At 48.5% G+C, this 21,883-nt stretch overlaps 1 protein-coding gene across 1 annotated transcript; it reads left to right on the top strand.

The window, feature by feature from the left end:
* Positions 1 to 1,171: 1,171 nt before the first annotated feature.
* MC3R (melanocortin 3 receptor) lies at positions 1,172 to 2,449 on the top strand. Its single transcript, XM_047770289.1, has one exon. It carries the CDS (start codon positions 1,306 to 1,308, stop codon positions 2,263 to 2,265), a length of 960 nt encoding a protein of 319 aa, XP_047626245.1. The 5' UTR covers positions 1,172 to 1,305; the 3' UTR covers positions 2,266 to 2,449.
* Positions 2,450 to 21,883: the final 19,434 nt, after the last annotated feature.

Below are 21,883 nucleotides of genomic sequence, written 5' to 3'. Positions count from 1 at the left end.
CCTCTCACCCTTGAAATAAAAAACATAAGTAACTGCAGCTTCATCTCTCAAGGGGTGTCTCCCGGCTCCACACGAGGCCAGAGAAAACTATTTAAGCTTCTTCCAAAACACCGAGCTTGCTTTGCAGTGGATGTCAACCTGGCCTCCATCCCCCCTCATCCATCAAAATTGGCAAAACCCCCTGGCCCAGGTCCTCATCCTGGGTGATGCTGATTCACAAGGTCAGGTGCACCCCGTGATGTCCACGGCCAGGCTGGAGGACCACTGCTTCTTGCCTCCGGGTTGGAGGCATGTTATTCCCTCTGTCCAGACTCCTCTTCCATCCCCCTTCAACTCCAGCCCCTACCTTACCCCTGGGTATCTTCTCTGCTTGCTCGAAATCAAAGCTTAGGTGCCCCTTCCTCATGGAACTTCCATTGACCATCCAAGTGAGGGGACCCCCCCCCCGCCAGGCTCCCCCAGGCCCCTGGCCTTCCCCGATTCAAGCATTCATTGCACTGTAATATAATTGCCTGTTTTCTCATCTCCCACCCCAGACTCTGAGTTTGAGGAAAACAGGATGAGCCTATCTGTCTTGCTCACCCCTGAACTTCCTGCACTGGGCAGAAACCCGACACACAGTAGGTGCTCAATGAACACTGCGCCCGCCCCCCACCCCGTGCCCAAAAAAAAAAAAAAAAAATGAGTGAATGGACACACAAATGGATGGAAGGAAGGCTGTGCCATTTCCACGAGAAATAAAAACGGCTCAGCCCAGCCAGTGAACCGTGTCTGGCCTGCAGAGGGCACCAGGCTGCTTTTTCATCTCCAGGTCCAAGGCCAGGGAGCCGGCACTGCTGTCACTCAGAGAGGCACCCGCGGCTCAGTGGTCACTTGGCTGCGCTGAAGATTAAGTAGGAGTTGTCTGCCTCCAGCGATGTATAAAACCAGTGTTCACCCCTCACTCCCAACGACTCCTACCACAGCCCTCTCTCGCTATGGAAAGAGCCGTAACTGTAGCAACGGGGGGCTGGTGTGTTCCATTCCCAGGTGGGGAGGTGAGGAGAGGAAGGTAAGACGGGAGAGAGCTAAGAGCATCTAGAAAACTGCTCGCCCTGGAGAAGCAAAGTTCTCTGCATGTCTCCGAGCTGACTCTCTCCCTCTCTCCCTCTTCTCTCCATCTCGGGCAGAAGAGAATCGAAGTCCAGACTGGACTAGCATCCAAAACAAGCACCTGCAGGGAGATTTTTCTCTTTCCTGGAAGCAGCAGCCACAGCAGCCTCTGCACCCTGCTGGAGCCCCGGCTCCGATCCGCGGCCGTGAGCAATGAACGCTTCGTGCTGCCTGCTCTCTGCTCCACCGGCACTGCCTAACAGCTCAGAGCACCTCCCCGCCCCTTCCTTCAGCAACCAGAGCAGCAGCGGCTTCTGCGAGCAGGTCGTCATCCAGCCCGAGGTCTTCCTGGCTCTGGGCATCCTCAGCCTGCTGGAGAACGTGCTGGTCATCCTGGCCGTGGCCAGGAACGGCAACCTGCACTCGCCCATGTACCTCTTCCTCTGCAGCCTGGCGGTGGCCGACCTGCTGGTGAGCGTGTCCAACGCCCTGGAGACCATCATGATCGCCGTGGTCAACAGCGACGCCCTGACCTTCGAGGACCAGTTCGTCCAGCACATGGACAACGTCTTCGACTCCATGATCTGCATCTCGCTGGTGGCCTCCATCTGCAACCTCTTGGCCATCGCCGTGGACAGGTACGTCACCATCTTCTACGCGCTGCGCTACCACAGCATCATGACCGTGCGGAAGGCGGGGGCCCTGATCGCGGCCATCTGGGTGTGCTGCGGCGTCTGCGGCGTGGTCTTCATCGTCTACTCCGAGAGCAAGATGGTCATCGTGTGCCTCGTCGTCATGTTCTTCGCCATGCTGCTCCTCATGGGCACCCTCTACGTGCACATGTTTCTCTTCGCCCGGCTGCACGTCCAGCGCATCGCCGCGCTGCCGCCCGCCGACGGGGGGCCCCCCCCGCAGCGCTCGTGCATGAAGGGGGCCGTGACCATCTCCATCCTGCTGGGGGTCTTCATCTTCTGCTGGGCCCCCTTCTTTCTCCACCTGGTTCTCATCATCACCTGCCCCACCCACCCCTACTGCATCTGCTACACCGCCCACTTCAACACCTACCTGGTCCTCATCATGTGCAACTCGGTCATCGACCCCCTGATCTACGCCTTCCGGAGCCTGGAGCTGCGCAACACCTTCAAGGAGATCCTCTGCAGCTGCAACGCGTGAACCTGGGGTCGGAGGCAGGGCCCCGCCGAAGCGGTCCTCAGCCTGGTCGCGTTTCACCTGCCGGCCAGCCAAGGTGTTTAGGAAGCGGGGAGAAACGCACTCAAAAGATGGAAAGGTGTGTTCAAGGTCATGATCGTATGGGTCCTTTTGTTTTTAAGCTTACAAAACCTTGAGAAAGAAAAGCGGGGGGGGGGGGGCTTTCTGAAAGGACGCCAACTTGGGTAAGTCCCCAACTCTGGTTTCCCACGTAGTCGCTGGGGCAAATCCGTGGAGACGGCTCTGGGGGCTGTCTGCGTTCGTTTCCATGCACCCGGGATCCGTGATGCCCGCCTGCTCCCCGGCTTCCCACCCACGCCTCCGTGTTTCAAGTTCAAACCTCTCCCAAGCAAACCTGTTCCAGCTATTGACCTTCAGCTACCAGCTGCTCGGGTGGCTTTGCCCTCATCTTGTGAGACCCTGAGTCTCTATTACTCTCTTTACAGGAAAACGGTTTCCTAAAAACAATGACCTCTTTGTGGAAGAAGTGATGCTACTTGCCCCTCCTCTTGACCCCAGAGCTCCCCTGCAAAAATAGGTTGGGAATGTAGCCCACTTCTAGTCTGTTGTTATTGTTATTGTTGCTGCTGCTGCTGCTTGTTAGGCTTTTATGCAGGCAACATAGGGCAGCTTTCAAAACTCTTCTGAAAGAGAAAGTGCTTTGGAAAATCATAACATACCCGTCTACAAAGTATTTGGAGACCTTGCTACTTTGAGGTGTACATTTTCCAATTTTACAAAAGTCATGTTTTCCTAATATGCCTTTTTTTGTCTTTAAAGCAAGGAAGCAACTCCTGGGAGGGAGGGCATGTGTCTCAAGAAATTGCTGGACTGTAGTTTCCGAGAGTTTTAATGCCAGGGAGCTGCCTGCGGCTTTCGTGGAAGCTGTTTTTGCTCAGAGAAACTGGGTCTCTACCACGTGTGGTCTATGGGATGTGGGCAATGAAGGAGAATGAGGTTTTGGTTCACTGTTCCTTTTGCTTGACATGATGTTAAAGCTGGGTGACCCTCCTGTCAGGGTCTACACTGCATCAAGTAAAGCGATCCATTCCTGCGAGCGAGCGCAGGGTGAGATTCGCTGAGCAGTGTTGTACACCAGTGCGCTGCAAGCATCCATCAGACCCCCTTCCGCCCCAGATGACTTCCAGCTGTGCTCTCCAGCTGTCCTCACCCCCCCCATGAATTCTTATATTACGCTGTGTCTTTGGTATACGACTGTGTCTTTTTCTTGTCCTGGAATATATAGAGGGTTTTTTGTACTTGATATGTGCTCGTGTGCATACTATTGTTTCTTGCTTTGATTGTGATGTTTGAAAATAATAAATGTCTTCTGTGGCTGATAAACATGTGTCACCTTAAACTACCCCACCTGGACGCACCCTGGTGACGTCTGCACGTGGCCATCGTATGTGACACTGCAATTCGGGGACTATTTTGTAAATGGCATAAACATCTTTGTTGACCACAGGGCTAGTCTTTTCTAGGGCAATGCCTTTTAGCCAAACTACAAAACTCTCCCATTTAGTTTCCAAAAATACCAGGCTGAAATTCCTGGGTCACTGTCACTCTCCATTAATTTAACCGAGACACCAAATAATAGGTCTTTGTCCCATTGCCACGCAGCAAGTTAATGTGGAAAATGGGGAATCGAATTCTCTGAAAATTGTATTAGCAGCTATAGGAACTACGATGTCCCTTTTTCTATGTAAACAAGATAAAAATAATTCACTTTTCATTCTTTTATATCAGCTTGCACATTATTTCATTTATCCTCTCAACAAACCTCTAAAACAGGTGAATCACTTTACAGATGAAGAAACTTAGTCCCAGAGGGGTCATGCGGTCACCTGAGAACACCCAGCTAAGGCAGGGCCACTGTATAGTTTGTTTCCCGATGCTGATGTCTTTATGCACCAACACGATGCTGCCAACAGGTTTCCCTAATCAAACCTGATCCAGCTGTCCTTTCTGCATACATTTTAGCTGAGAGCAGTGCTTCCAAACAGAAACACCTGCCGGAATCACCAGGATCTTGTTCAAGTGCAAAAGCTAATTCAGCAGGTCTGGAGTGGAGCCTAAGATTCTGCATTTCTGACAAGCTCCCAGGGGAAGCTGCTGCTGGTCTGGGGACCTTTTTTTTTTTTTTTTTTTTCCTTAAGGGCTGTACCCTTGGCATATGGAGGTTCCCAGGCTAGGAGTCGAATCAGAGCTGTAGCTGGCAGCCTACACCACAGCCATAGCAACACAGGATCCAAGCCAAGTCTGCCACCTACACCACAGCTCACAGCAACGCCGGATCCTTAACCCACCGAGCGAGGCCAGGGATCGAACCTGTGTCCTCATGGGTATTAGTCAAGTTCGTTTCCACTGAGCCATGACAGGCACTCCCGGGGACCACTTTTTAAATACCAAGAGCACAGAGGACTTTCAAATGAGCGTAACACACAGCCAAAGGGATACATCTGCATGCAGTTCTGACCCCATGCCGGGAACTATGCTAAGTACCTCCTAGGCACTGGCTTTTCTGCCCCCTGCCACCATCCCTTGAGGCAAACACTAGGAGCATGCTTATTTTACAGATGAGGCATCTGAAACTCGGAGAGGTGAGAGTCAAGGGAAACTCAGCTACAAGTGGAGATTCAATGTCAGGCTGCCCAACCCCCACACCCCCTGGACACAGTGTGCAGAGCTGAGCCAGAGGCATATGTAGCCGTGGAGAGAGGCTCTCATGCACATTTCTACAACCATGAGTCCAGATGTTCACAACAGAGCTTCCATAGAGCTGGCATAAACGTGAAGAAAACAACTAGTCATTTTCCAAAGTCTTTTCCGTACTTTTCCAAAGTCTGCAGGTAGCCCCGATGTGCATCCATTTCTGGGCTAAACAACCCTGGACGTTAGGCTGCCTCTGTCTCCTCCATGACCACATCCCCAGAACTTCACATGAGAGCCCACTGGACGTTTTAAGCAGTGGGACAGTCAGGTTTGAAAACACCTAATCAGGAGTTCCCGTCATGGCTCAAAGGAAACAAATCAGACTAGTGTCCCAGAGGAAGCAGGTTCCATCCCTCACCTTGCTCAGTGGGTTAAGGATCAGCATTGCCATGAGCTATGGTGTACGTCGCAGAAGCAGCTCGGATCTGGTGTTGCTATGGCTGTGGTGTAAGCCAGTGGCTCCAGCTCCTATTTGATCCCTAGCCTGGGAACATCCATATGCCGCAGGTGCAGCCGTAAAAAGAAAAAAAAAAAAAAAAAAAAGCTTAATCTTTGGAAAGATTTCAATGCATTTGTGAGGTTCACTTTCCTGCCCTTATCTCCAAGGCAGAATCACGGCAGGTGACTCCCTGCTGACATCATTGCCTGCTGTCCTTATTTAAGGGGTACTTTAGAGCCTAATTGTGGTATTTTTCTATATGGCCGGGGGCCACAACACACTCAAGCCACCTTGGCTGAAAACATTAATCCCCCTTTACTGCCACTAAAACCCATTCTCTACACAGCCGCCAGTGCACCCATTTAAAGATCTAAATCAGATAATATCACGCCCCTGTTCAAACTCTCCCATGGCTTTGAATAAAATTCCACATCCTTACTCTGTCCTACAAAGCCCCAGCAATCTGATCTTCTCTGGTAAGTCCCCAACTCTCCCAACCCACCCACACTCACCCCTCATTGGACTCAAATTTGCCATACTCATTCCTGCCCCAGGGCCTTTGCATCTGCTGTTTCCTCTTCCCAAATTCTCTTTCCCCATATCTTTCTGTGATTGGAACCTTTGGAGGGGGGCAGGGGCATGCCTGAGGCATGTGAAAGTTTCCAGAATTGGATCCAAACCAAAATATTGACCAGAGGCACAGCAGTGACCACGCTGGATCCTTAACTCCATGTGCCACAAGGGACCCCCAGAACCTTCTCACCATTCAGGCTCCAGCCCAATCCTCAAAGATGCTTTCCCTGCTCTCTAAGGAAAACCTCCCTTGCTCACACGAAGCATTGTTTTATCACAGATCATATCTTACATTTTCTTGTTGTTTGTTTAATCATCATCAACATTTCCCACTAGAGAGCAGTACATAGCATGTGAAACTGATCAAAACAATCCGTGACTTCATTAATGCACTTAAACGTGAGTTCAAGTTTAACCAAAGAGGAGAGAAAACACCAGTGATCCTCGGATTTGGTGAATATCAGTCCCAAAGGGAGAATTTGAGAAAGGCAGCCTGTTCTCTGAAAGCGGTGATCCAAGAGCTCACAGCTAGTGTCAGGCATCTGAAATGTTCAAGATCTACAGGTGAATATGACAGACTCCAAACCTGGAGAACCACCAAAGCCAAGAAGCACCACTGATTGCCTAAGAATCACAAACACCAGCACCTCAGGGCTTTCCATGTCCTTCCCATCAGGATGCCAAACACCTGCAGGTGCCGTGGAGCCACCAAGAACCAGCAATGGTCCAGAACCTGGGAAGAGTGACCAAATATAGAATAAAAGCACACCCTTCAAATGAAGAACACAACTTTTCTCCCATGAGAACCCTTGTTTGAGGAGTTCCCGCTGTGCTCAGTGGGTTAAGAATCCAACTGCAATGGCTGGGGTCGCCGCAGAGGTGTGGGTTGGATCCTCGGCCCTGCACGATGGGTTCAAGGATCCAGTGTTACTAAAGCTGCAGCGTAGGTCCGCAGCTATGGCTCAGATTCAATCCCTGGTCTGGAAACTTCCATATGCTGCAGGGGCGACCATAGAAAAAGAAAAAAAAAATTTTTATTTTCATTTTAAGAACACTTATTTGGAAGCCAAATCAATGAAAGATAATAATAATTTAAAAAGACATTACATGGTATTATTATGGCCCAGACATTGTACTAAGCGCTTGGATATATTAACTCATTAAATTCTCACCAAAACTGCAAGAGGGAACATCTTATCATGGGAAAGGAAGCTTGGGATCACGGGGGAGGTTCATTATCTAGACCCAGGCTACCCAGCAAGCGAGGGCAGAGCTGGGACTAAGCCACAGTCAGGCTCCATGGTGCATGCGGCACCCAGGGCGCTATTCCCCTGGAGCAACGCTCCCCAGGCTTGAATGCGCTTCCTCTCAGCTCTCAGCCCCGTAGACGTCCCCAAAGGAGGACCTTCCACACTGCTTAATTCTTCTGCTAACTTCTCTCTCTCTTCTACCAGGCTTCTAGCCACACAGAAAACCAGCAAGGCCAATACGACCCTAGGAAATTCAACAAACATAAGCATAGACCTGTGACACAAGGAGCTCTGATTAACAGCACAGAAGGACAAGAAAAGCCTGATATCCAGGGTTCCCGTCTGATGTTGTTTTCCTGGCTCTGAGGTCAGACAGACCTGTTATCTCTCGTCTGCTACTTGCTGCATAAGGAATGTAAATTCCCATAAACCAAGTAGAAAACTGGCAGCACTAAACTCAGATCTTATTTTATAATTAAAGTCTTCTTTTTGGCATGAGGGGGTATTTCTGGGGTGTTGGAAGCATTCAATTACTCAACCCATGTATGAAAATATTTTTTTTCTTTTTTTAAAATTGATATATAGTTGACGTCCAATATTATTTTTGTGTCAGGTTTCAGGCGCACTACAGAGTAATTTGACATTTGCATCCATTATGAGATGATCGCCAGGAAGAGCCTGGCAACCATCCGCCCCGTACACAGCTACTGCACCACCAAGCATGTTCTTTGTGCCATGTATTGTATCCCCGCAACTAACTTACTTTAAAACCGAAAACTTTGTACTTTTTCTTATTATAGTTGCTTTACATTGTTTCTTCAATCTGTTGTACAGCAAAGTGACCCAATCACACACAGTTGCCCATGCTGGATAAATATAACCTGCCCATCCATTCCAAATATAACTCTTTGCATCCAAAAACCCCCAACTGCCCGTCCATCCCTCTCCCACCCCCCCTCCATCCTGGGAACCACAAGTCTACTCCCCTTGGCGGTGATCTGTTTCTGCTTTGTAAATAGGATCATCTCTATGTATTCCAGATTCCACAAATACGTATTATCATATAGTATTTGTCTTTTTCTTTGTGGCGTACTTCACTTAGTATGAGACTCTCTAGCTCCATCCATGTTGCTGCAAATGGCATCAGTTTGTCTTTTGGATGGCTGAGTAGTATTCCATTGTATATATGTACCACATCTTTTTAATCCATTCATCTGTAGATGGACATTTAGGTTGTTTCCATGTCTTGGCTATTGTGAAAGTTTGTACTTCTTATTTCACCTTCCCCACCCCCACCTCTCTGGCAACCAACCACTTGTTCTCTGTACCTATGAGTCTGGTTTCATTTTAGGTTTTTCGTTTGTTTTTTCTTCCATGGCATGTTGAAGTTCCTAGGCCAGGGATCAAAGCCGTGCCACAGCAGGGACAACATCAGATCCTTAACCTGCTGAGCCACCAGGGAACTCCTGGTGTTATGTTTGTTTTTGTTTTTAAAATTCCACAGATATGTGAGATCATATAGCATTTGTCTCTCTCTGGCTGATTGTTTCACTTAGCATAATACTCTGTAGATTCAGGCATGTGGTCACAAATGGCAATATTTCAATATTTTATGGGAGTAATATTCCATTGAATATATAGACCGCATCTTCTTTATCCATTCATTTGTGGATACAGGTTGCTTCCAGTCTATGAAATAACTGAATAATTAGCTCATTTCCCCAAACACATTACAGAGTTCAGGTCTGACCTCCTAATAGATGCAATGTATACTCCTGAGAAACAAAGAAGAAAAGATTCCTTCTTTGTTTTTAATTGTGGGAGGAAAAACTCTTCCCTGTGTGTATTCTGTTTATGCTGTGACATATGCTGGATTTTAAGAGGTTGGTTAAGAGGTCCCACTCATCCTCAGAGGGACAAGATCCAAGTCACTGATGGTCCTTTAGGGCTCAGGAAACAAGAGGTGCCTTGAAGAATTCTGTTTATCAAGAAAGAAAACTTTGCCCCTCTCAGAAAACACTGGGGAGCCAATGGGCAAACTCTGAGCTGACATTCAGGAGAGCCTGGGACCAGCTGGAGTGGCTGTGAGCAAGTCTGTCACCGTCTCTGAGCTTCAGCCACCCATCTCTGTGGCTAGCAGAGCTGGACTTAATGGGAGGTTTTCAACTTTTCTCCCTGTCCTTGGTGGTCACAGGTGACTGCAGCTCAGGTGGCAAAGACCCCCCAGACACCAGGGAGGCACCTGGTCCACCGGTCCTCCAGGTCTTGAGCACAGCAGCCGCATCTGTGACCCAAGGCAGCCCAGGGAGACTCAGTATCTGTACTTGAACTACTGAGAAACAGAGGTCCTCCTTCCCCTGGATGTCTGGGTACCAAGTTGCCTGGGGCTGCAGGACCAGCATCTGAGAATGAAGCCGGCATCAAAGAAAGCAGGCAGAAGAGAGGATCCCTGCTGTTCCCATTGGAGGGCCTGCCTCCAGTTATGCCTGAAGCTAGTCCTAAACCTGGAATTTCTGTCACTGAGCCACTGTCATTTGTAAGCAACAGCATCCTGACAAATGCAGAAGCCAACAGTTGGGGGCAGGGTAGGGGGGATGGAACAAAAGCAGAAGGCAGGTGGGAAAAGAAGAGAAAAGGGGCCGAGAATGAGGAAAGGCAAGGGCTCCAAGCCCCGTGAGACGTGTTCTCCTGTGATCTGGTTTGCCTACTGGTGTTCCGTGTAAGACTGGATTGGCAAAAAGAACTGGCTCGAAATGAAAACAGAAACAAATCACTAGAGGAGATGATGCAAGGAAACTTCTGATCTGCCATCCTATCCTATGGAGGGCAAGGCAAGCAAAATGCCCCAGAAATGTTTCTAATTAAGGTGTGAATCGGAATGTGAATCGGGGAAAAATGGATCACAAAACCCACGTTTCCAGGGCAATGACCCCTCACCCCCTCCTTCGTGACCCTTTGACTTTTTTTTTCTTTTTAGCGGCTGCGCCCATGACATATGGAGGGTCTCAGGCTAGGGGTCCAACCTGAGCTGCAGCTGCCAGCCTATGCCACAGCCACAGGGACACAGGATCTGAGCTACATCTGTGACCTACACCACAGCTCACAGCAACATCAGATCCTTAATCCACAGAGTGAGGCCAGGGATTGAACCTGCATCGTCAGAGAAACAACGTCAGGTCCTTAATCTGCTGAGCCATGACGGGAACTCCCCCTTGATCTTTAGATGGACTGGTATTGAGAGCTTCTGGTGCACTGTGGGCTATAAGGATGCTACCACGAGCTGGATTTTCTCAGCAGCCTCACCCCGAAGGAAAGACACGCCTTTGTCAGCGGAAGCTGAGAAACTCAGCAGGCACTGGCCCTCCAGCATGCAGAGAGCTGGGGCTCTGCGGAAGGAACAAGGAGGGTCTAGAAGTCCAGCGGGGACAAAATCCAACAGGTATGTGGCCACCAGGGCTTGGAGCAACACATTGACCTTTAGGGGCGCAGCAAAGCGCTGAGTTCTCCTCGAGGTTGGCCCAGGACCAGAACCCTCGGTACCTGTGGGGATATGCACGTCAATGCTCCCCTCCCACCTCCCACGACCCCCCCAAACTGGGAGTGTCCTGGGGAGGCAGGCTCCATCTTATTTCTCTCCCAGTCCACCCCGGTGCCTGGTCCAAAGAAGCCACTCAGAAGACATCGGAGGAGTGAGCGAATGAACTAGCGTGAGAAACACGGGACCTCATCTTTAATTCCTTTGCACAAACATCGCAGCATAGCACCTGTAGTCATGAACTTGAGAGGCAGACAAGACCTGAGCTGGGTCCGGGGCCCTGCTTCTCACGGTTTCTCATTAACCTCAGCCATTTCTTTCCGATTCCTTTTCCAGGAAAAATGGGAATAATGCTCACACCTACATCAGGTATTGTTGAGACATTTCAATGAAAGACTAGATAAAAGTATCCTTGACATTCCCACTGCTAACATTACCTTTAAAGATTAGTAGTGGGTCGCTTTGTTACATGCTGGGCATACCCCATGGGGCTTCTCAAACAGGAGCGTGCACCCCCAAATCCCCTGGAGACACCATGGCAATGCAGATTCGGATTCACAGGACTAGGAGGGGGCCCGGGACCCTGCATTTCTAAGAGGCATTGATTTGATGCCGATGGGGCCGGTCTGAGAGGCTGCCCACAACCAAGACTTCCACACTGAGGACAAGACAACTGTCCAGAGCTGAAAGTCCCAGCAAAGAGGACTTCTTGATAAAGCCAGCGTGTTGACCCCATCACATGAGGCCAAAGGAAAAGCCTGGGGAAATCAAAGGGGCTCCTGATTAAATGAACCCATCTGCAGTTCTGCTTCTCCAGGAATCATTTTCCGCATTTCCCCTTCTGGCACAGGTGGCCCCTGCGCACAGCAGCCGCTGCTGGAGCTGAAATGAAGCGAGCGGTGAGTGCTGGGCACTGCAGACCAGGCATGAATCATCGGCAGACCGTCTTCCCGCTGAGTCAGCCACCACCGAGATGATTCCATCAACACAAAGCCACCAGACAACTCCGGAAGGAGTCACAACAGGCTGAGAGGCAAGCCAACCAGGGAGTCTTGGGAGAGAGAGAAAGGTAAGGGCGCAAAGCCTTCTAGAACCATCATCACTGGGTCTAGGCAAACCCAGGGCGCTTGGAGCAGTACTTTGAACGGCTGGAGGCACCAGCAAAAGTAATAATTCTGATTATATTCTTCAAAGAATTTGATTGAATTGGTAGGAAGTACAGCCCAGTGGCAGGGATTTAAAAAAAAAAAAAAAAAAGGATTGTGTTTTGGAGTTCCCGATGTGGCTCAGCGGTTAGTGAACCCGACTGGCATCCATGAGGACATGGATTCGATCCCTGGCCTTGCTCAGCGGGTTAAGGATCCGGCGTTGCCGTGAGCTCTGGTGTAGGTCACAGATGTGGCCCAGATCCCCCATTGCTGTGGCTGTGGTGCAGGCCAGAGGCTACAGCTCCAATTAGACCCCTAGCCTGGGAACCTCCATATGCCATGGGTGCAGCCCTAAAAAGACAAAAAACAAAAAACAAACAAAAAAAGGGATTGTATTTTGCCTTTACTTATTCCTTCTCTAACACTCTTCCTTCCCCTATGGAGAGCTCAAGTTTCTCATTTTTTTTTCCTTTTTCTAGGCGCACCTGTGGCATATGCAGGTTCCCAGGCTAGGAGGGGTCAAATCGGAGCTGCAGCTGCCAGCCTACGCCACAGCCACAGCCACACCAGATCTGAGCTTCAGCTGCAACCTACACTGCAGCTCACAGCTATGCTGGATCCTTAACCCACTGAGCGAGGCCAGGGATCGAACCCATATCCTCACAGGCACTATGTTGGGTTCCTAACCTGCTGAGCCACAGTGGGAAATCAGCAGGGATTTTTTTTTTTTTTCTTAATGTCCAACATGACATTTTGGGATCCGTTTAGTTGGGATCAGAATGCCGGCAGTGCTGGGAGATGCTCTCCCCTCTACGCCTTGAATTTCTGTGAAATGGGAATAATCACTAGTTTCAGGGTAATAGTGAGCCTCGCAAATTAAAAACTGCAAAAATCCTGCATAGTCCTTCCGATGCATTTTCTTTTAAGAATAAGACTCCTCTTCTTTAAATGACATCTTACATAAAAGCAAAACTTATCACCATTGGGATAATTTAGTAATCCCCAACTTCACAGTTGCTTAATTCTTTTCAGATGTTAGCCTTCAAACCTCCCACTCTTTTTTGGAGTCTACTTTTTCTTCTTTTCCAGGTCTGAGGCTTTTTCTCTTCCATCATGGCAAATATCTGTTGAGTGTTTAATATGGACCAGGTTTTGTGCCAGGGGCAGGAGACACAACTTTGAACAAGTCAGCCTGGTCTTTGGGAAGCTTAGTGGGGCAGGCAGGGAAACTGGCTTTGGACAAGCAAAGTCTGGATGGATCCCCTTTCAAAGTGAAAGATTTCAGGGAAAGGAACAGACAGCTCCAGACAAGGTAATTATTCACAGTGTCTTCTTGACCCAATGGCTTGGCCATTCTGAGCCTCAGTTTTCTCATCTGTATAACACAAGTGGCTCTTGTTCTTACCAGCTTCCCTGAGTGGGTAAGGGGGACAAGCAGGTAGGAAGGAATGCTTTACCAAGTAGATTTTACATGGCTCAAGGCTTCCCTCCCATTCTCAGATCACTCCCCCAGCAGGAGACAAGAGAAGAAGCCACAATCTAGGGCAAAGGCAAACCAATTAATCGCTTCTCGTGTTCTAAAGCCTAGCCAGAAACCCTCGAACAGGTAAGAATTTGCTCCATCACACTTATGAACAAGAGACGGCATGTCACACTCGTGTTTTTAAATCAAGTTCCGATGACCTCGATTTAGTCCAAGCAAGAGCAGAGTCAAGTCTCTTTCAATTGCAGAGGACAAAAATGAATCCCACACTGGCTCATTAAAAAGAGGAAAAGCAGAGAGGAGGAAGGAATACCTACTCTGGCCCTGCTGCTACATTCAGGTACTCAGAGGATGCCATCGGAAATCTCCGTCTCCTCCTTCTTGACTTCTTTCCTGGGCAGCTTTTTTTCCACCAGCTGGACCCAGTAGCATGAGACTTCTATCAGCTTGCCACCTCCAGTAAAAACCAGCTTCTCTTTCCCAAGAATCTCCTTGCCCATGTCCCACCACCCAAAAAGAAGAAAACAAACTTCAGGCCACCTGAATTCAATCATATACCTATCTCTGAACCATCCCTACAACCAGTGCACCTGCTCAGACCTGGATAAAACTCCCAGCCAGGAGCTGGGGCGGGGGCATCAGCCACATGGACTTGGGGGAGGGAGGGAGTCCTGCACTAGAAAAGGGGGTGCGAGGTTTCCAAAATCAGGCGCTGTCCACTCCCCTCTCACCCTCCAGCCCTGCCCACAATATTTCCGTAGGCTTGATTGGCATAATCCACTCACTCTTGCTGGCTTCAGGCGTTTTTTTCCCTTCCTTTAAGATCTACCTGGTAATTTCTAGCTGACTCTCAACACATTCACTCTAACCTTCGGAAACACCCTAAAAAGAATCCTATGCAACAACACAAAGACACACGATAGAAAAGAGACTTTGTTTTGAATTAGACTGTCCTACAGTTTGCTTTTCTAAATCTTTGTTTCTAACTTTCAAGGGCTTTTACAGAAGCTAGTTGGCTCAACGCTTTGTTTCTCATCCCTAGTCCTAAAACTGACAGCGCTAATGGCCTAGACCCAGCCTAAACCCAGATGGGGACTTGAACCCACAGTTTTAATTAGAGTCACTCATCCAGTGTCTGGACTCACTGAGGTCCAGGTTCTTCAGGCCTCCATGCAGAAGGAAGTCAGGGAGAGGCAAAGTGATAGGCAAGAAGTAGATTTATTAAGATAGGACGCTTGTGAGAGATGCAAGCAGGCAGGCAAGGAGGCTCTGCCTCCCCATCCCCTGAATCTGGTGGGCTACAGTTTTATAACCCAGGGGGAGTGGGGATGGAAAAAAGACCACCTCTTCCTTTCAGGGAGTCGTAGCTCCTCCTTGGTATCTGGTAAGGTGTGTATTCCAATCAGCAGAAGGGCGGTCCTCAAACTCCTGCCCTTGGTCTGAATCTGGATGCAGACCTCATCCCATCCCCCACCCAACGACCCTCAGGTGGCCATTCTCACTCCTCCACTAGTCCGGTCAGCCTGCCTTGTTCGGATGGCTTTTTGGAGCAATTATTAACTTACAGTGATCTCCCGAGGTCCGTCCCCTAAGCCTCCCTCTTCCATCTCTGGCCCCTCACTGGCACTTCCACAACCACCTGTGCCTACACCATCCCTGTCCGTTCTGTCCTTGGTCTCACAAAACCACGAGAGGGCAGCTGTGAATCTTCCGGGCCATGGTACTCCTCAGGACTAATCAAGTGTGTGTTACGAGTCGGACAGAACTATAGGTAATTTTTTAAACTGTTTGATTCGCGACTAGTTGATTTAGTGTTGTGCCAGTTTCTGCTGTACAGCAAAGGCACCTGGCCATGCACATCTGTACACTCCCTGTCTTATGTTACCCTCCTTAGGGTCTGTCCCAAGAGACTGGACACGGTGTCCTGTGCTGTGCAGGAGGACCTCATCAGTATCTTAACTTCTGAACACTAGTAGAAAGTAAAAATCAGCGGTTCGTTTCCATTTTGAAACGTTCCTCCTCCACCCCAACTCACACACCGAGATTTGGATTAAAAATCAGTAAGCTGTTCCTGCAAATGGTCTAGCAGCATTTTTAGCATTATTAGCCGAGGTGGAGAAAAAGCAAAAGCCCACCATCTGATAAAGGGATAAACAAACTGGGGCACATCCATACCACGACATACTAGCCATAAAAAGGAATGAGCTGCCTTCATAACACAGATGACCTCAAAACTTTTATGCTAAGTGAAAGGAAGCAGACACACAAGACGAGATCTTATAGTATCCCACCCATACGAAATTATCTAGAACAGGCACATTCGCAGCGACAGAACACAGACGGCGGGTTGTCCGGGGCTGGGGCTCAGCATGAGGATTAACTGTAAACAGGCACAAGAGATCTCTCAGGGGTATCTCCAGAAATAGCCTAAAACTGGATTGTGGTGGTACTGTCTGTGCTATAATTAAAAAATCAATATTGGGTCTTTGTCCCTGGTTCCTGGCCCTTGACGCCTCAAACCCTCCTAATCTCTAGGGTGTTCACAGCGGTCTTTGTACGCCAGTGGATGACTCGTGCTGGGGCCCTTAGATGGCTCCAGGGAAGGGGCTGGTGACCAAAGAATCACGGCTTGATTGGAGGGTTGGGCTGAGCTTCCGGGAAGAAAGGGGGGCGGGACAGTGAGGTCATCACCAAGGGCTAATGATTTATTCCATCACAACTAGTAATGGAACCTCCACTGGGCTCCTCAATGACAGGGTTCAGGGAGCTGGTGAACACCTCGAGGTGCTGGGAGGGTGACGCACCCAGAGAGGGGGCACGGAAGCTCCGCCCCCTCCCCTCTTGCCCCCTGATCCCCTGCATGTGGCTGTTCCTGAGTCGTGGTCTTTACAGTAAACCAGGAACAGGAGTTCCCGTCATGGTGCAGTGGAAATGAATCCGACTAGGAACCATGACATTGTGGGTTCGATCCCTGGCCTCGCTCAGTGGGTTAAGGATCCAGCATTGCCGTGAGCTGTGGTGTAGTTTGGAGAGGTAGCTCCGATCCCACATTGCTGTGGCTCTGGTGTAGGCCGGTAGCTGTAGCTCCGATGTGACCCCTAGCCTGGAACGTCCATAGGCCATGGGTGTGGCCCTAAAAAGAAAAAAAAACAAAAAAAAAACAAACAAAACTACAGGAAACAGGAATAGTAAGCAGTATCTTCCTCAGCTCTGTGAGTCCTTCTAGTAAATGGTGAGGGGTTGCGGGCATCCCCAGTGTGTAGTCAGGCAGTCAGAAGTTCGGGTGACAACCTGGGACTGGCGACCAGCGTCAAACATGTGACGTGAAGACAGTCTTGTGGGCCTGAGCCCCGGCATCTGTGGGCTTTGCACGAACTCCAGGGAGTTAGCACAGGAATTGAATGGGAGTGTATGACACCCACTGGGAGTCTGGAGCGTTGGAGAACTGGACAGTGTGGGGAGAAAAACCCACAGCTTTGGTGTCCTGAGTGTTGGAAGTAAAAACCGCTTATTGCGCGATTCAGCTAAATCACCAAAAGTCATTGACTGCACATTTAAAAATGGGTGCATTTCATGGTATGTAAAGTATATCTAAATAAAGTTGCTTGAAAGGTAAACCTACAGGAGTTCCCACTGTGGTGCAGCAGGTTAAGGATCTGGCCTTGCTACAGCTGTGGTGCAGGTTGCAGCTGCAGCTCAGATTCGATCCCTAGCTTGGGACCTTCCTTATGCTGCAGGTGTGGCCAAAGAAGAAAGAAAGAAATATGGAATATTCCCCAGCTTCCTAGCATGCAGAATGTATACATATTCTGTATACATTCTATAATATGTATAGAAGACATATTTCTTTAAAAAAAAAAAAAAGATACACCTCCAAAAGGAATAGACAAGTGAACGAGATATTATGCTCGCCATGGCAGACGCAATGTTTCACGAGCAGCTGTACTAACAGGAGTGGACAGCACCCCTAGAAAAGTGCTCCGGGATCTACACTGCTATTGGTGTCAGAGAGGGACAGACCAGCCCCACTTGCACCCATCTCCAGGAACTCCTTCGGTCGGGAAGTTTGGCTTTGGGCAGGTCTTTGGGCGCCTGACAGGCGGGAGAAGCTGCAGATTCCAAATGACAAAGGGACCGTGTGTCTCTGATGTAGCATCTTGGCTCTTAAAGGACTCGTCTGATGCGCGGGTTCGCTCCCTCCCGGGGTCTGTTCCCTGCGCAGCATGTACAGGATGTGGAAGAGGAAGGCGCTGGGCTCTCAGAGCACCTTCTGAAATGGATCCAAACACTGAAGGCAGACTTCTCTGGCTTAATGGCTAATGGCTCATGTGACAGTCTCCCTGGGTAGGACAGCCTGACCTTTTGTTTGGGTGGAGAATGTGTAATTACCTGAATTTTTTTCCCCAGGCAGCAACAGCCATGTCTTGTCCCATTTAATTTCATTAATTAATTTTTTTCAGTGAACTGAATAATGTAATCATTAGCCAGTCCTAGAAAATGTAAAACGTCCGACAGACTTTGGTCTTTTTCTTCTCAAAAGTTTCGATTCATCTGTTAAAGAAGTGTATTCATCTTATCAAAATCGCTCTTGGATATTAGGCAAGCATTTTACACTTAGAGCTTTGGTAATTTTCTTTTTTTAAACGAATGCTAGTTTTTCCTTTTAAAAATCATTTAAGCTTTCAAATATTTTAACACTATTTTTTATCATGAATTGAATGATATACTTTTTTTCTTTTCTTTTTTTTTTTTTTTTTTGGCTGCACCTGTGCCACATGGAAGTTCCCGGGCTAGGGATCAAATGTGAGGCACAGCTTTGGCAACAGTCTTCAGATCCTTAACCCACTGCACCCAGCCGGGAATTGAACCCTCGCCACCACGGAGACAACACCAGATCCTTAAGTCCCTGCACCACAATGGGAACTCCTCAGCCCCATCTTAATGATGCATGTTACTGCGCCCTCGTGGAAACAGCTCAGGCTTCCAGCTCCCACCTGGGTGCTTGTTTTTGGCTTTGCCCCTTTCTAGCTGCGTGACTCTGGCGAAGTTACCTCTCTGAGCCTCACCTTCAGCACGGATGAAATGAGGAGGATTTCTATGTTGTTTTTAAGATGAAATAATGTGAAAGGAGAAAAGGATGACATTTCGTACCTGTGCAGATACTCTTAGCGCAGTGACTGGCACAGAGCCAACTCCCAAGCGTCATGATGCCTCTGGCATCCATCCTGAACAGTGTTTGGGATGATGCCCAGGTAGTGGGCAGGAGACTCAAGATCTAAATACTCTATCATCAAAGTCTATAACACAAGCTTTTCGCCAAGGATGACGTCTGCTTCCTGGACCGGTCTTCATCAGCAGTTAGTCCTGGGAACCTGTGTCATTAAGAGCTTGGCCCCTCACTGGTGGCCTGTCTTTGGTATGGTTGCTAACCCACTCTGTGACTCAGTTTCCTCATCCGTAAAAGGGAGACCATAGACAGCTTCTCGGAGATCCTGTTGTGACACAGCAGAAATGAATCTGACTAGCATCCATGAGGACGCAGGTTCGATCCCTGGCCTCACTCAGTGGGTTGAGGATCTGGCATTGCCATGAGCTGTGGCGTAGTTTGAAGACGTGGCTCGGATCTGGCGTGGCTGTGGTATAGGTTGGCAGCTGTAGCTCTGATTTGAACCCTAGTCTGGGAACCTCCATATGCCACTGGCATGGCCCTAAAAAGACAAAAAAAAAAACCCAAAAAACAAAAACAGCTTCTCCATCTAAGGATGTAAAGGGAATTAAATAAACATTAACTTAAATAATTAGTACATTTAAAGCACTTGGAGTGGTATCAGGCACACAGTAAGCTGTCAGTGAATTTTCTTGCAGGGGAGGGCGCGCTGTACCTGAGTGAGGCCAGGGATCAAACCTAAGTCCTCATGGATACTAGTCGAGCTCATTAACTGCTGAGCACAATGGGAACTCCCATGTCAGTGAATATTAATTCTCTTTCTTGCTGTGACCATTGCTGTGTGCTGTGGTCCCTGATGCCCCAGCCTGGCACGGTGTGGTCCATGGGGAGTGGAGGGCTGGGCAGGTTTGGGATGGGGTATAGTGTGGGGGGGCTGGGCATCCACACAGCAGTTGTCGCTGGTCTTAAAGAACTCAAGATCCACGTGTAGGCTTGCATGGGAGGCATTCTTGGGGGCCTGGGGGCTTTGGTCCCTTAGCAAATCCTCATTTTTATGCTTTTTCCTCTGAAAACCTTTCATAAAAGTCTTCATTTCTTAGACGTGAGGGTTCCTCTCCTGGCGTTTATCTGCAAACAACACAGGCCCCTTTCAGTATAAAAGAAGCCCGAATTCTAACTCAGGCAAGATGGTTCTTTAAGACATGAGTCCATCATCTTCTCGGTCTGCTGGCTTTCTGAATAAAGTCACTCTTCTTTGCCCCTTCTTTGCCCCCACAACTCATCTCTTGATTTACTGGCCTGTCGTGCTGTGTGCAGTCTGATCTTGGACTCCTGTCTCAGCCACATGGCTTGGTAACATACCTCAGCAAATCCCCATGATTCTGCGTGACAGTTGTTATTTCCCACCCTTGGTAAGTGAGAAATACGCTGAGGCGCTGAGAGCTTAGGTTAGTTTCTCAGGAGTCAGGATTTGAATCCAGACCCATGGGCATCCTAAGCCAATGGTCTTCCCCCCACCCCAGCAAGTTATGGGGTAAATTCCACTGTGAGTGACAGTGTGAGAGCAAATACAATTGTGAATGACTTCATAGTTTTAAGGCACAAATGGCTCCACTCGGATGCTGCATCACAAGGACATCAACACACTGTCTTTATAATCACTTGTAAAAACATCTGTTAGGTGCCACATTCATGGCAACAGACCCCACAAGAAGCAAGTTAAATGAGTCATTCGGTAACCCCCAGGATGTCCCTTAACATTTAAAATGAAATGGACAAAGTGCTTTTATGTGCTATAAAAGAAAATGGCAGCACAGTAGGTGCATAAAAGGCCACATTTCAAAAAGCATTTCTATTTATAATTAGTGGCACCTGTGCTTTAATGGAAGCTGAAAATCCTATAGCTTATCACATCGAGTTCCTTTCAAGAGAGGTGGCAAAAAATCAAATCTCCCTTGAAAACCAAAGACCTTTTCAAACCATCTGAGTTTCCCAGTAGAACCCAAGGTTTCCTGAAGTCTGGGAGGCAGTTTTGGACTGTGAACAACTCCCTTTTCCTTCTTAATTAAAACCCACGTTTTGGTTGAAAGGTCTCCTACGGGCAGCCTGCAGACTCCACCGGGTGCTGGTGATCGAGGGGTCCTGGATGCTTTAGCTTTTATACACGCAACTCTTAATTCCTTCATCACACAAACGATTCTTTGAGGGCCTACCCACCCCAGTTATGATGCTAGATGCTCAGAGTGGAGGACGGTCATGAATCTCACACAAGCAAAGAAAGAAACAAGATACTGTGACAAGAGTTAGGGCAGAAACAAAGTGTTGAAATTGTGGCAAGGGAATGGGGTGAGGGCAGTGGTGTTTAATAACCAGCTCTCTTGGGGGCAGCAGGGGTGGGGGGATGTCCTGATTTAGAGCGTATGTCCATTTCTTTTGTGTAAATACTCCCACCATAGCTAATTTCAAGCTAGAAACATGACATCATAAAACAATGGACTTCAGAAGAGATGGGCAGCATTAGAAAAATCATCCTATGGGCTTGGCACCACATCTAACCTCAAGAGCACAGACAATACTAAAATACAGTAAAATAACTAGGAAGCCACACGTCTCAAGTGTTTATCTTTGTTTTAATACAACTCAAGCCCAAGATTATATAATGCGATATTTAATGCTGGTTATATTGGACACACAGCTTGCAACATTCTTGAAAAGTGAACAAGTGCTCCGCTTGTCCAGTATGAACACGTTCCAATCCACCACTTTTATAAAGGGGGATCAGGTACAGCCTTTCTGAGCAAGTGACTTCTAAGATAAGACCCGAGAGATGGGAAGGAGCCAGTCATGCAAGGATCCTGATGTGGAAAAGACCTTGGCATGGAAGGGAGAGGGGGCCAATGGGGCTGGAACATGGGAAGAATGCCGGCACAAGGTGGGGGGTGGCCCTGGAGGGGGCTGAGAGGTGCAAAGCCATGTAGATGATGGAAAGGGATTTGGTGACATTCCAAGGACAATGATAAGCCATTGGAGGGTCTTACTGAAAACCTCCAGGAGAATGGATTGTAGAAGAAACAAGACAGGGAGGCCACTAGGATGGCCACAGGAGTGGCCCAGGTGAGAGAGGGGGTGAGAATTCCTAATGCTTGTGCAGAAGGAATGCTTCTGTAAAAGGCGAGTTTGAAAAGAGCCATTTACGTTTTTCTTGGCTGAGCCTCCAAAAATTAATTACAAAGAGCAAGATGTTACTCCCATTTATGTTTTTTTATGGCCAC

Source organism: Phacochoerus africanus, chromosome 3 (assembly GCF_016906955.1).
Source record: "Phacochoerus africanus isolate WHEZ1 chromosome 3, ROS_Pafr_v1, whole genome shotgun sequence".
Classification (NCBI taxonomy): Eukaryota; Metazoa; Chordata; class Mammalia; order Artiodactyla; family Suidae; genus Phacochoerus; species Phacochoerus africanus.
This window is presented reverse-complemented; position numbering and strand designations above follow the sequence as displayed.